Consider the following 11,739-nt stretch of genomic DNA (forward strand, 5'->3'; position numbering starts at 1 on the left):
CCGGGGGCAGTTATCGCAAAGAGACGAGTGCCGAGGATCGATAGTGGTTAAACGTTTTCTGCCTTGTTCAATACGGTCTTAAAACTTGATTCCACTCCCCTGGAGAGTTCACTCCCCTGTCCGATAAACACTGATAAAGACCATTTGTTATGCCACAACTTAAGAGCGCTCCATCTGTCCTGTCCCTGGCGCCGTGCTTCAGCTTTTCTAAGTGTTTTAGTTCACAATGCGGAATTGTGTTTTGGTGATATCCAGAAAGCTGGAATGTCTCCTCGATAAGCCGTCTCTTCGTCACACGTCCTGGACCGGAGCTCTTTGTACCGTCCTCTTCAGGTCAATGACGGCCCGTTCATGTGTGTCTCCGCCTCTGATTCCCAGACGGGGTACTGGGATGATTCCCAGACGGGGTACTGGGATCACTGGGGAACGTTGTCCTTCATTTTGTGTGTGTGTGTGTGTGTGTGTGTGTGTGTGTGTGTGTGGGCTGGTCTTGTGTTCAGACAACATCCTGGATGACAAGCCGGAGGGGAAGAGCACAGCGGAGAAGGAAGAGCCGCCGACCGACGAGGTTCCCAAGAGAAGCTCCAAGAAACCAGAGAGGGCGGCAAACTGCAAGGGAAAAGTAGGCCAGCGGAAACTCAGAGAGTCAGACTGTATGAACATCACCCCTCTAGGGTCGGATATGTTGGGGTGCAAGGGCGGCTGCTTACCCCATTGGTGATATGATAGGATTGCAGGTTATAAAGGTATTTTATATCCACCTTTCCACTGTGTGTGTGTGTGTGTGTGTGTGTGTGTGTGTGTGTGTGTGTGTGTGTGTGTGTGTGTGTGTGTGTGTGTGTGTGTGTGTGTGTGTGTGTGTGTGTGTGTGTAGGTGTTTGACATGGAGTTGGGGGAGGAGTTCTACCTTCCTCAGAACAAGAAGGAGAGCCGGCAGATCGCCCAGGAGCTGTCGGACCTCATCATCTACTGCCAGGCCATCAAGTTCCCCGGTAGGCTCTTCCACGAGAGAGAGAGAGAGAGAGAGAGAGAGAGAGAGAGAGAGAGAGAGAGAGAGAGAGAGAGAGAGAGAGAGAGAGAGAGAGAGAGAGAGAGAGAGAGAGAGAGAGAGAGAGAGAGAGAGAGAGAGAGAGAGAGAGAGAGAGAGAGAGAGAGAGAGAGAGAGAGAGATGCTGTTGTTTTAGTTTTTCTTCTGTTTGTTTATGTGTGTTGGCATACGCGTGCATGCCCGTGGGAACCAGGCCTGTCCACACTGTCTCCGACTGACTCGGGCCGAGGGAAGGACCGAGGGAAGGGCAGGAAGTCCATATTTGGAGCGGCCCCTGCTCGCATTAACACACTGGGAGACTCCGCCCCCCAGACCCGCCCCTCAGGGAAAGGTAGACAGGGCCACAAGTGGCGGTTTTATTACGTTATATTACATTAAAGTGGTAGATTTTGTATTGTGTAAAATGTATTTGTGTGTGTGTGTGTGTGTGTGTGTGTGTGTGTGTGTGTGTGTGTGTGTGTGTGTGTGTGTGTGTGTGTGTGTGTGTGTGTGTGTGTGTGTGTGTGTGTGTGTGTGTGACGTGCATGAGAAGCAGCCTACACCCGCAGGTCCTTTTCCTGGTGTATTTTGACTCTGAAAAAAGATCCCTTTGACCTTAAATAGAGAAATCCCATACTGGACACCCAGGGAGACACTGACCCCCCCCCGACCCCTGACCCCCTCCTCCCCCGTCGACCCTGATGGTTGGGATACAGTTGGCTCTCTTTCCCTTCTCCTGGTCCAAACGTCACACGCCCTGGGACCTCTGGAGGAGAAACAACAACAACGATAGCACGACACCACAGAGCCGTCCCAGATGTCCCACCCCCTGACCCAATCAGAATCCATCAGATGTCCGACCACCTGACCCTATCCGAACCAATCAGACGTCCGCCCTCCTGACCCCATTTAAACCAATCAGAGTAGCGAGCAGTGCACCAAAACCACTTTTGTGAACGAGCATGCTCGCACTTGCATACAAACAAACATGAATAAATACACATGATCTAAACATCCTTTTTAGATCAACAACAACAAAAACTGAAAAAAAAGTGACCCTCCTTTCTTAAACATTTATTTCCTGACTCGCCACGTCCTCCTTCATGTCCCTCATCTCCTCCGCTCCTCGCCCCTCCCCCATTCCCTCGGCCCCCCTAAAGACAGCCGCCCCCTTGCGCGGTTGACACTGTCTACGGTGCATGGACATGTGTGTGAACGGGTGGACGTGAGGGCACACACTGTCAAACACACTGTAAAACACGACGAGTGGCCACCGGTTAGAAAAGGCCCACTCCCTGTCAATGCAATCCATTAACCATTGTATCCTTCTCCCCTCACCTCTTCCTCCTCCTCCACCTCCTCCTCCTCCTCCTCCTCCTCCTCCTCCTCCCCTCACCTCTTCCTCCTCCTCCTCCTCCTCCTCCTCCTCCTCCTCCTCCTCCTCCTCCTCCTCCTCTTCCTCCTCCTCCTCCTCCCTCACCTCTTCCTCCCACACCTCCTCCTCCTCCTCCTCCCTCACCTCCTCCTCCTCCTCCTCCTCCTCCTCCCCTCACCTCTTCCTCCTCCTCCTCCTCCTCCTCCCTCACCTCCTCCTCCTCCTCCTCCTCCCCTCACCTCTTCCTCCTCCTCCTCCTCTTCCTCCTCCTCCGCCTTCCACACCTCCTCCTCCTCCTCCTCCCTCACCTCTTCCTCCCACACCTCCTCCTCCTCCTCTTCCACCTCCTCCTCCTCCTCCTCCCTCACCTCCTCCTCCTCCTCCTCCCTCACCTCTTCCTCCCACACCTCCTCCTCCTCCTCTTCCACCTCCTCCTCCTCCTCCTCCTCCTCCTCCCTCACCTCTTCCACCTCCTCCTCCTCCTCCTCCCTCACCTCTTCCTCTTCCTCTTCCTCCTCTTCCTCTTCCTCTTCCTCCCCCTCTTCCTCCACCTCCTCCCTCCAGGCGGTGCGGAGTGCGTGCGTCTGAGCTGGGAGGAGCAGCAGCAGACACAGCAGGCCCAACAGCAGGGCCAGACGTCCCCGGTGCCCAGCGCGCCCGCCTCCCTCAGCTCCATCATCCGCACGCCCAAGTGCTACCACATCTCCTCGGTCAACGAGAACGCCGCCAAGCGCCTCTGCCGCCGCTACTCCCGCAAGCTCATCCAGCACACGGGCTCCCAGCTGCTGCGCACCTACCCGGCGGCCACGCGCATCGACTCGGCCAACCCCAGCCCGCTGCCCTTCTGGCTGCACGGTATCCAGCTGGTGGCGCTCAACTACCAGACCGACGGTGAGGAGGAGTCCGGGGGGGGGGGGGGGGGGGGGGGGGTTAGTTAATGTTTCAAGTTTGATTTGCGCAAACGCAACGTCATCCAAAATGAAATTTTTGGTCTCCATATAGTCTTTTATATAAATTATGCATTAATTAATGTTTTAAGGACAGGAAGAGTGTAATTTAAAATAAGAACTGATAAGAATGTAGTAGTACTGTACAAAAAGACGTCAGGCTTGCACTTCCTTCATGGCGGTGTGAGAAGCACGAGGAGTTCCTGGTCTTAGGTACTCGCGCGGCGCTAGCATTTTAAACTGCCGAGTCATAATGTTAAAACTAGATCAGTGAGCCATTAAAAAACCAAAAACCCTTCAATCCCCCTCCCCCCGCCGACCTCCGACCCTCCAAACAGCAGGTTATCTCCCTCTGGGGAGCATTTAGAAGACACCCTTAATCTCTGGTCTCCTGCGCCTCGCTGTGATCGCGGCCTCTCAGATGGGGTGGAAGCGATTTTCCATTTCCCCGAGCCAAACTCTCCCCCCTATCATTCCTTCTTACAGAAGAGAAGCAGGAATTTGAGAAAAACATTTAGCAATTTAGCAATACGAGCCGTCTCCTGAAGGGAGTCGGGGTGCATGCAGTGGACTGGAACCTCCTCTGGCAGGAAGAGGTCAGCTCTCGAAGAAGCCTCTGGCATCGGCCAGACTCAATAATGTTTGAGAGTGATGTACTTTCTTTGTCTCATTTTGCTCTTTCTTTTTATAACTATTTATCTTTATTTATTTCCGACGTGAAGGATCTATCCTGATGATTCACATCCACTCCGTCTCTTTCTCACCACTTCTACCTGAATTCCTAAAGTAAAGTTGAGGATTTGACCCCTGCACATTGACGTGCTCAATGCTGGCCGTTAAGATGCTTGTTAATACATAAAAATGCAAATGGGAGTTCATGAAAGACAGATAAAAGGCTGTTGATGTCTGAGTCAAGAACTCTGACTCCAGATATAAAGATTCTGGATATTAGCGATGATTTCTCATGCCCTCAACCCCCCCCCCCCCCCCCCCCCCCCCAGATCTTCCCCTGCAGCTAAACGAAGCGCTCTTCGAGGCTAACGGCGGCTGCGGCTACGTGCTAAAGCCGGCGGTGTTGTGGGACCGCTGCTGCCCCCTCTACCAGCAGTTCTGCCCCCTGGAGCGAGACGTGGAGAACATGACCCCCATCACCTACACCCTCACGGTAAGAACCAAGGTGGAGTTCTCAATAAGTTCCCTCTCAGTTCCCCAGAAGTCAGAGATTGCAAAACACTTTATACACACGCACACACTTTCTGGCTGTGTGTCTACATCTCGGCAGTAAAAGTGGTTTGAGTGTTTATTAAATAAGGGGCCGTATGTGCTTGAGCTGTCATGGAGGCCTCCCATTGAGCTGAGAATTAGAGCAGAGTTTATAAAAGGCTGTAAGTCGTAAAGATGTTTAGAATGGGGAAGTAGGGTTCAAGGCTGGAGTTCTTCACGTCTTTGAACCAAAAGCTAGATATGCTTTGGAGATAGCTTTGCTGTAAAGCTAGCTATGACTCTAAGATAGCTGTGTTGAAAAGCTAGCGGTACCTTAAGCTGTGTTGTTAAGCTTGATATTTCCCTAAGCTAGCTATGCTGCTATGCTCGTCGTGTCCTTACGCTAGCCGTCTTGCTGCGGAGCAGGTACGAAGTTCTGCGAAGAGCCGGGTAGCTACCGAGAGTTTACATGTCTGTTTAACCAAATAGTGTGGGGAACATGCAGCGTTCGTTTCACGCCTAAAGCTAAAACTAACTAAACTAAAATAAATGAACACACCCCACATTTCAAAATAGTTCCAGTTGGCTGCACACCAACCACTTTTCAACAGTGGATTTTGCAATTACTATATCTAATCTCATCTCATCTCATCATCCAAACCGCTTATCCGGGGTCGGGTCGACTTTATCACATGGTGACATTTTTTTCATATTTTAAATGTAGCTGACTATGTCTTGCGTTTCCGTTTCCGCAACGTTTGTGAACGCTGTACTGCCCCCTTGTGTTCACGTTAATGTGCGGTGGAACTGTAAATGCATGCAGCTCTGCAAAGATCTGCGTCGTTTCTCGGACTCCACTCGCTGATCTTCTCTAACTCGGGGAGAGCAGAAATGTGAGTTCAGCTCAAGCTAGCCGTGTCTCTAAGCTGTCCCTAAGCCGATCCTTGAGCAGTGCAGTCTCTTGAGATCGAACCATCTGAACCCCACCTACTGTTCACAATAAAAATGATATGGCCTGACTCAAACACTCTCGTGACCTTTCACTGAAAACAATGACCTGGTTACTCATAAGAGTTGAATGAAAGACATTTTTTTTATTTAATCATATTAATGCAATTTATGACAGTACATACATTTAAATAGCCACAGCTAAATATGTAAATAATAAAGTAAATGGATGTTTAGGATGAGGGGTAAACCAGTCATGTTAATTTAGTGGTAGGGACTATCCTTTATGAGCTACAGATGATGGTCTCATAACAACTATGATCCTCCATCTTGTAAAGTCCAGCATCTAAAAACAGAGTTGACCTATAGTCTAAACCTCGTAAACTGTGTGTGTGTGTGTGTGTGTGTGTGTGTGTGTGTGTGTGTGTGTGTGTGTGTGTGTGTGTGTGTGTGTGTGTGTGTGTGTGTGTGTGTGTGTGTGTGTGTGTGTGTGTGTGTGTGCATTTTTGTGTGCATGTGTTTTTGTCAGGGTAACCTCACACCCTGTACCTTTCTGTTGGTTCAGAGTTGTCTCGTATATATCAACAGAGCAGATGGAATTATTGGCTTTACAAAAATGTTTCTACAGAACAAAATGTAAACCTAACCTCTTTTTTCTACTCCTCTCGCTTTCCTTTAACTCGCTTGCTTCCTTGCTTGCTATTCTCCCCCTCTTCCCCACTCTCTCCCTCTCTCCTCTTTCATCTCTCTCTCTCCTCTCTCACTTCACCTCTCTCTCCTGCCTTCTTTCTCTGTCTCACCTCTCTCTCACTCGCACTCTCACTCTCTCTCTCTCTCTCAAACAAGTATTTTTTTGTATTAAATAGACACATGCATACATACATGTTTTTTTGTTTAAGATAAAAAAGTCCCGCGCAAAAATGTGCTTTAGGCTTATTTGTGGATTTGTCGCCCTCTTCTGGCCGCTGGAAACGTCACATCCTGCAGCAGCTGCACATTATAAAACAGCTAGTTTTGCAGTGATTTGATTGGCCAAGAGGTGTTCCACGAGTGCTGACATAGAGTATAACATTACTGACGAAAGTATATAATATGACAATCATGGCTGTGATCCTCCTTGGTACTCAGCCTTTGGGCAAATAACGACGTGCTGATTTTCCGTATAACAGCACTCATGAGCCACTGCTTACATTGCTGTATTTCTCCCAGCGGGTGCATCAGCGTGTTGACCGGTCTCCCCCCTCCCTCTCCCTCCCTCCAGGTGATCTCCGGGCAGAACGTGTGCCCGGGCAACAGCGCGGGCAGCCCCTGCGTGGAGGTGGACGTGCTGGGCATGCCCGTGGACGCCAGCCACTTCCGCTCCAAGCCCATCCACCGCAACACGCTCAACCCCATGTGGGGCGAGAGCTTCCAGTTCACCGTGCACTTTGAGGAGCTGTGCTTCCTGCGCATCGCCGTGGTGGAGAACAACAGCTCCCAGACCACGGCCCAGAGGACCCTGCCCATCAAAGCCCTCAAACCAGGTGGGGGGGGGAAACACCTCAGGGTCCACCGGGAACCGCCCCCAGAGCGGAGGACTGACAGCGGCCCTCAGCCATTCTGCGTTCAGCCCCACTTTGCTTGGATTCAGTGGGCCTTTGATGGAGTCTCTTGGCTGTCTTGTATTTGTTCCACTACTGCCCGTTGCCATGGCGCTGAATGCATGAGATCCCATGAGACTCAATCAAAACAGAGTGCGGCGAGCAAACGTAAAGGATAGCTGGACGCTTCATAGCAGCGTCAAGGCTGCAACCGTGCATGAACTATTTGTGTTCATTTTCTTTGGGATTCATTGTCGTGTGTGTGTGTGTGTGTGTGTGTGTGTGTGTGTGTGTGTGTGTGTGTGTGTGTGTGTGTGTGTGTGTGTGTGTGTGTGTGTGTGTGTGTGTGTGTGTGTGTGTGTGTGTGTGTGTGTGTGTGTGTTCTTCAGGTTACAGGCACCTACAGTTAAGAACTCAACACAATGAGTCCCTAGAGGTGTCCGGTCTGTTCATCTACAGCCGCAGGAACGAGGACGGCCCTGCAGGGGGTGCTGTTCCCTCCTCTATGGTAAGACCGCCACCGCTAGTCCACAGGTGGCTTTTTTATAATGATGTACAGTAGCTGGTGATGGATGGTTTCCTGGTTAAGGTTGTTTACTCCCAGATTCTGGGTTACATATGTGCATTTTCAGGGTATTTCTGTTCATGATGTATGTGTCCTGGTCCTGTGTGTAGTGATATTAACTATGATGTGTCTGTACTGGTTTTAATCATGTGTGTATTTTCTGTGTATTGGTATCTGTGACTTGTGTGTTCTGGGTTTAGTGATGTCTACTAAGTCATGTGTGATGTGTGTGTTGTTGGTTTAGTGATGTCTATTAAGATGTGTGTGTTGTGGGTTAGTGATGTATATTAAGATGTGTGTGTTGTCGGTTAGTGATGTATATTAAGATGGTTGTGTTGTGGGTTTAGTGATGTCTATTAAGATGTGTGTGTTGTGGGTTAGTGATGTATATTAAGATGTGTGTGTTGTGGGTTAGTGATGTATATTAAGGTGTGTGTGTTGTGGGTTAGAGATGTATATTAAGGTGTGTTGTGTGTGCTGTGTGTGTGCAGTGGTACAGTACAGATGACCGGCGGACGTATCAGAAGCACAGGCTGACGGTGCACGGGGCCCCGGGCCCGGAGCCCTTCACCGTGTTCCCGGTCTGCCCGCAGACCACCGCCAGGCAGCTGCTAGACATGGTGGGTAGAGCCCCGATCACCCATTCTCAACTCATCTAATCCCAGCCCATCTCATCTCCACCAACATAGTCTAATATAATCGAGTTTAAAGTGGTATACTATTCTGATATAATCTATTTGTAAAATATCGTCATTGAATCGGATACAGTCTAATCTAATATAAAATGATCTAAATTAATTGGATCTAAATTAACGTTGTGAAATACAATCTAATTTGAACTAATAGAATCTGATAACATTTTATTGTCAAATATTTTGAATATCTGATCTTTTTTGTCATAATACATATATAGCCTAATTTACTCTAATAAGACTAATATTAAAGTAATTCAATCTAATGTCATCTCATCTAAATCATATAATCCATGTAGTATGATGCGTATTGCATTGTGTAACTGATGGATTACGTCTTCCTCCTCAGGTTGTGTCCCCAACAGGAAGTCCCTCAGAGTACTTCCTGTGCGAGGAGAGGCTTCCCCTTGCCAAGGAGCGCAGCGAGGCCAGGCAGCGGCCGCTGGCTCCGGAGGAGGAGGTGCTGAGGCTGGTCAGCGGCTGGCACACGGAGGAGGGCCTGGTGGGCAGGATCAGCCTCCGAGCCAGAGAGGAGGTGAACCAGAACCAGTTAAACCGGTCTAGACCGCCGCACTCCCCGCTCAGAGAACAGCGCTGTCAATCCATCTGCTGGCTGATGATAGACACACGGGGATTAATGAAGTGTTCCTTCACTTTAACGTCAGACAGGGAGTTTGTGGACTGATTTTGACTAGCTACAAGACATATAATGTTCTGTTCTAAAGTGAGAAAAATGGCCTTATCGAAAGATGTAATATCTTTCTGATTTGTTCACCGTTTGGAGCCTTGCTTGTACATTGCTTTGGACGTTAGTGTCATGAGATTTCATTGTAAATAAAGTTATTGATGTTTTTATTGTCGCAGAACTGTAATGAGAGGAGCACGTCGGTTGGAGAAGGGGAGGATGAGCTGACCGTAGGAGGGAGGGAGGGAGGAGGGGAAGAGGAGATGTTCTTCGTCCAGGTCCACGACGTCTCTCCTGAGCAGCCCCACACGGTGATCAAGGCTCCGCGCTCCAGCACCTCCCAGGACATCATCCAGCAGGTGGGAACACACATGGACACCAGGAAGTAGCCTAACACATATGGTCTTCAGGAAGTAACTTACCACATATGGTCTTCAGGAAGTTGCTTTACAAATATGGTCTTTAGGAAGTCACTTTACAAATATGGTCTTCAGGAAGTAGCTAAACAAATAAGGTCTTCCGGAAGTAGCTTTACAAATATGGTCCTCAGAAGTTGCTTTTGAAATGTGGTCTTCAGGAAGTCACTTTACAAATATGGTCTTCAGGAAGTAGCTGAACAAATATGGTCTTCAGGAAGTAGCTTTAAAAAGATGGTCTTCAGGAAGTAGCTTTACAAATATGGTCCTCAGGAAATAGCTAAATTATGATGGTCTTCGGGACATATCTTTACAAATATGGCCTTCAGGAATTAGCTTTGGAAATACACTGTGTTAACCTAGAAGCTCTTCTGTTGTATCGGTTCCAGACTCTGTCCAAAGCCAAGTACTCCGTGAGCATCCTGTCCAACCCCAACCCCACCGACTACGTCTTGATGGAGGAGGTGACCAAGGACCCCGGCTCCAAGAAGGCGTCGACCGCCAAGCCGCTACAGCGAATCCTATTGGACCACGAGTGCGTCTATCAAGCTCAGAGCCGGTGGAGGGGGGTGGGGAAGTTCATCCTCAAACTCAAAGAGCAGGTAGACACCACTTGCTTACTCTATCTCAAAACATATTAATAATAACGTATGATTCTTTGATTTGAGAGAAAGAGGAGACTAGCTATTTCAGGTCAGTGCATAGATGTAGAGGTTTGAAACCCACTCATATATGTCCCTCTCCAGATGCCTCGCGAGGACAAGAGAAAGGGCATCTCGTTCGCCAGCGAGCTCAAGAAGCTGACCAGTCGCGGCCGCAGCACGTCGAGTGGCAGCAGCGCCAGCCAATCGGTGACGCTGTGCCATGACGGCCCCGCCCACAGTAAGGATGAGCGGGCAGCATGCTGTGTTGGGCTGACTGAGATCCAGGAGTGAGACTCTGGCTCCCCCTGCTGTCTGTGCATGAACAAGGCAACAGAGGTACAGTGCCCCTTTAACACCCCTTAACACTGGTCAGACCACTTAGACATAGCACACCCTTCACCGTCACTTAACCAGATACCTTAACCTTCAGTTAATTTAGGTTAAAGGTTTGGTGTTTAAACACACACCAAACCCTAACCCTAACATACCTTCCCTTACTTTACCTTTAGGTAAGGTGTATGGATAAGTGAAGGTAAGTAAAATAACAAATCCTACTGTAACATAATTTGATTTTAGGTATATGTTTGAGTGATGGTTAAGTTAGGATAGGGCTTTTGCCTTAAAACCCAAGGGTTAGGGTTAAACCCTAACCCTAACTGGTTAAAATAAGCTTTAATTTAGGTGATGGGATTGATGGTCACTTACCTGTACACCTAAACTTAAGCTAAACTAACCCTAACCACATCTAAAACCTCGGGTTAATACCTACATTTCTAGTTTTGATAATGCATCATGAGACATAACCTCCAGATGGTTTTAACCAATTGTTACATATTCATACATTGTAATATTTCATCACCTTGTTGAATGTAGCATCACATTTTGAGTATAAATTAGTGCTGTTGGGATTAATGGATGTAATAAAAAGGAAATTGGCAACATAAATGTATTTTCTTGACCAATTTTTATTTTCCAATTAATTTATATTTTTTATTTCTAATTAAAGGGGTGATGTTATGCCACCAGATGTGGGTGTGATTAGCCAATCTGTATTTTCCTGTGTTTTATCAATCACACATCTAGGAGGACACTCACACTTGTGGCGTCACTAAAACAAAGGAAAAGGCCCATTTTTACAGCCTGTAATGGCTAATCACACTAACATATGGTGGCATAATAACACCCCTTAAAACTGCTTTGAAAGCATGGGAGTATTTCGAATGATGGCTAATTACAAAATGTGGTTTGTACAAACTGTTGATGAAATTGCGCAGCAGTACTAACGGCAACAAAACACTGGTTCCATAATAGTTGGTTAACTACCAGCAAAAGAAAAAACACAGTAACAGTAGTTTTGTCATGTTTATTTGATGACCAACCTGTTATTATTAGTTCGTATAGGTTTTTGATATATTTTGCCCTCATTTAGGTAACCCTATTTCGCTACCTTAACTTTGCTTTGGTTCGATGGTTGATTAATCGTTAATTTTTCACTGTTCATTTGTTAATTTGTTATGCTGAACAGTGAATGTAACAATTAGTTAATTGGTTAAATGGTTTGTTGAGTCATATCTTTGTGAATGTGTTAATTGTAATGTTAATTATGTTGTTAATGATTCATGTTGTTTTTTATTAATTGACTAGTTGTCCCTCTTCC

The 11,739-nt window shown here is 47.8% G+C and overlaps 1 protein-coding gene across 5 annotated transcripts in view; it reads left to right on the plus strand.

Moving 5' to 3' along the window:
* The window catches only part of plce1 (phospholipase C, epsilon 1), a 74,022-nt gene that overhangs the window by 57,925 nt on the left and 4,358 nt on the right, over positions 1-11,739 (plus strand). For 4 of the 5 annotated variants that reach the window (XM_056577760.1, XM_056577762.1, XM_056577763.1 and 1 more), the window contains 12 exons: positions 501-622; positions 875-992; positions 1,242-1,379; positions 2,967-3,293; positions 4,351-4,514; positions 6,762-7,023; positions 7,470-7,588; positions 8,137-8,265; positions 8,687-8,872; positions 9,202-9,381; positions 9,828-10,040; positions 10,185-10,320. In XM_056577760.1, coding sequence (XP_056433735.1) covers positions 501-622; positions 875-992; positions 1,242-1,379; positions 2,967-3,293; positions 4,351-4,514; positions 6,762-7,023; positions 7,470-7,588; positions 8,137-8,265; positions 8,687-8,872; positions 9,202-9,381; positions 9,828-10,040; positions 10,185-10,320 — 2,094 coding nt within the window. Of the gene's footprint in view, positions 1-500; positions 623-874; positions 993-1,241; positions 1,380-2,966; positions 3,294-4,350; positions 4,515-6,761; positions 7,024-7,469; positions 7,589-8,136; positions 8,266-8,686; positions 8,873-9,201; positions 9,382-9,827; positions 10,041-10,184; positions 10,419-10,591 lie in introns of all 5 variants that reach the window. The other variant, XM_056577765.1, reaches the window with a different exon arrangement.

Source organism: Gadus chalcogrammus, chromosome 18, assembly GCF_026213295.1.
Source record: "Gadus chalcogrammus isolate NIFS_2021 chromosome 18, NIFS_Gcha_1.0, whole genome shotgun sequence".
In the NCBI taxonomy this organism is placed as follows: Eukaryota; Metazoa; Chordata; class Actinopteri; order Gadiformes; family Gadidae; genus Gadus; species Gadus chalcogrammus.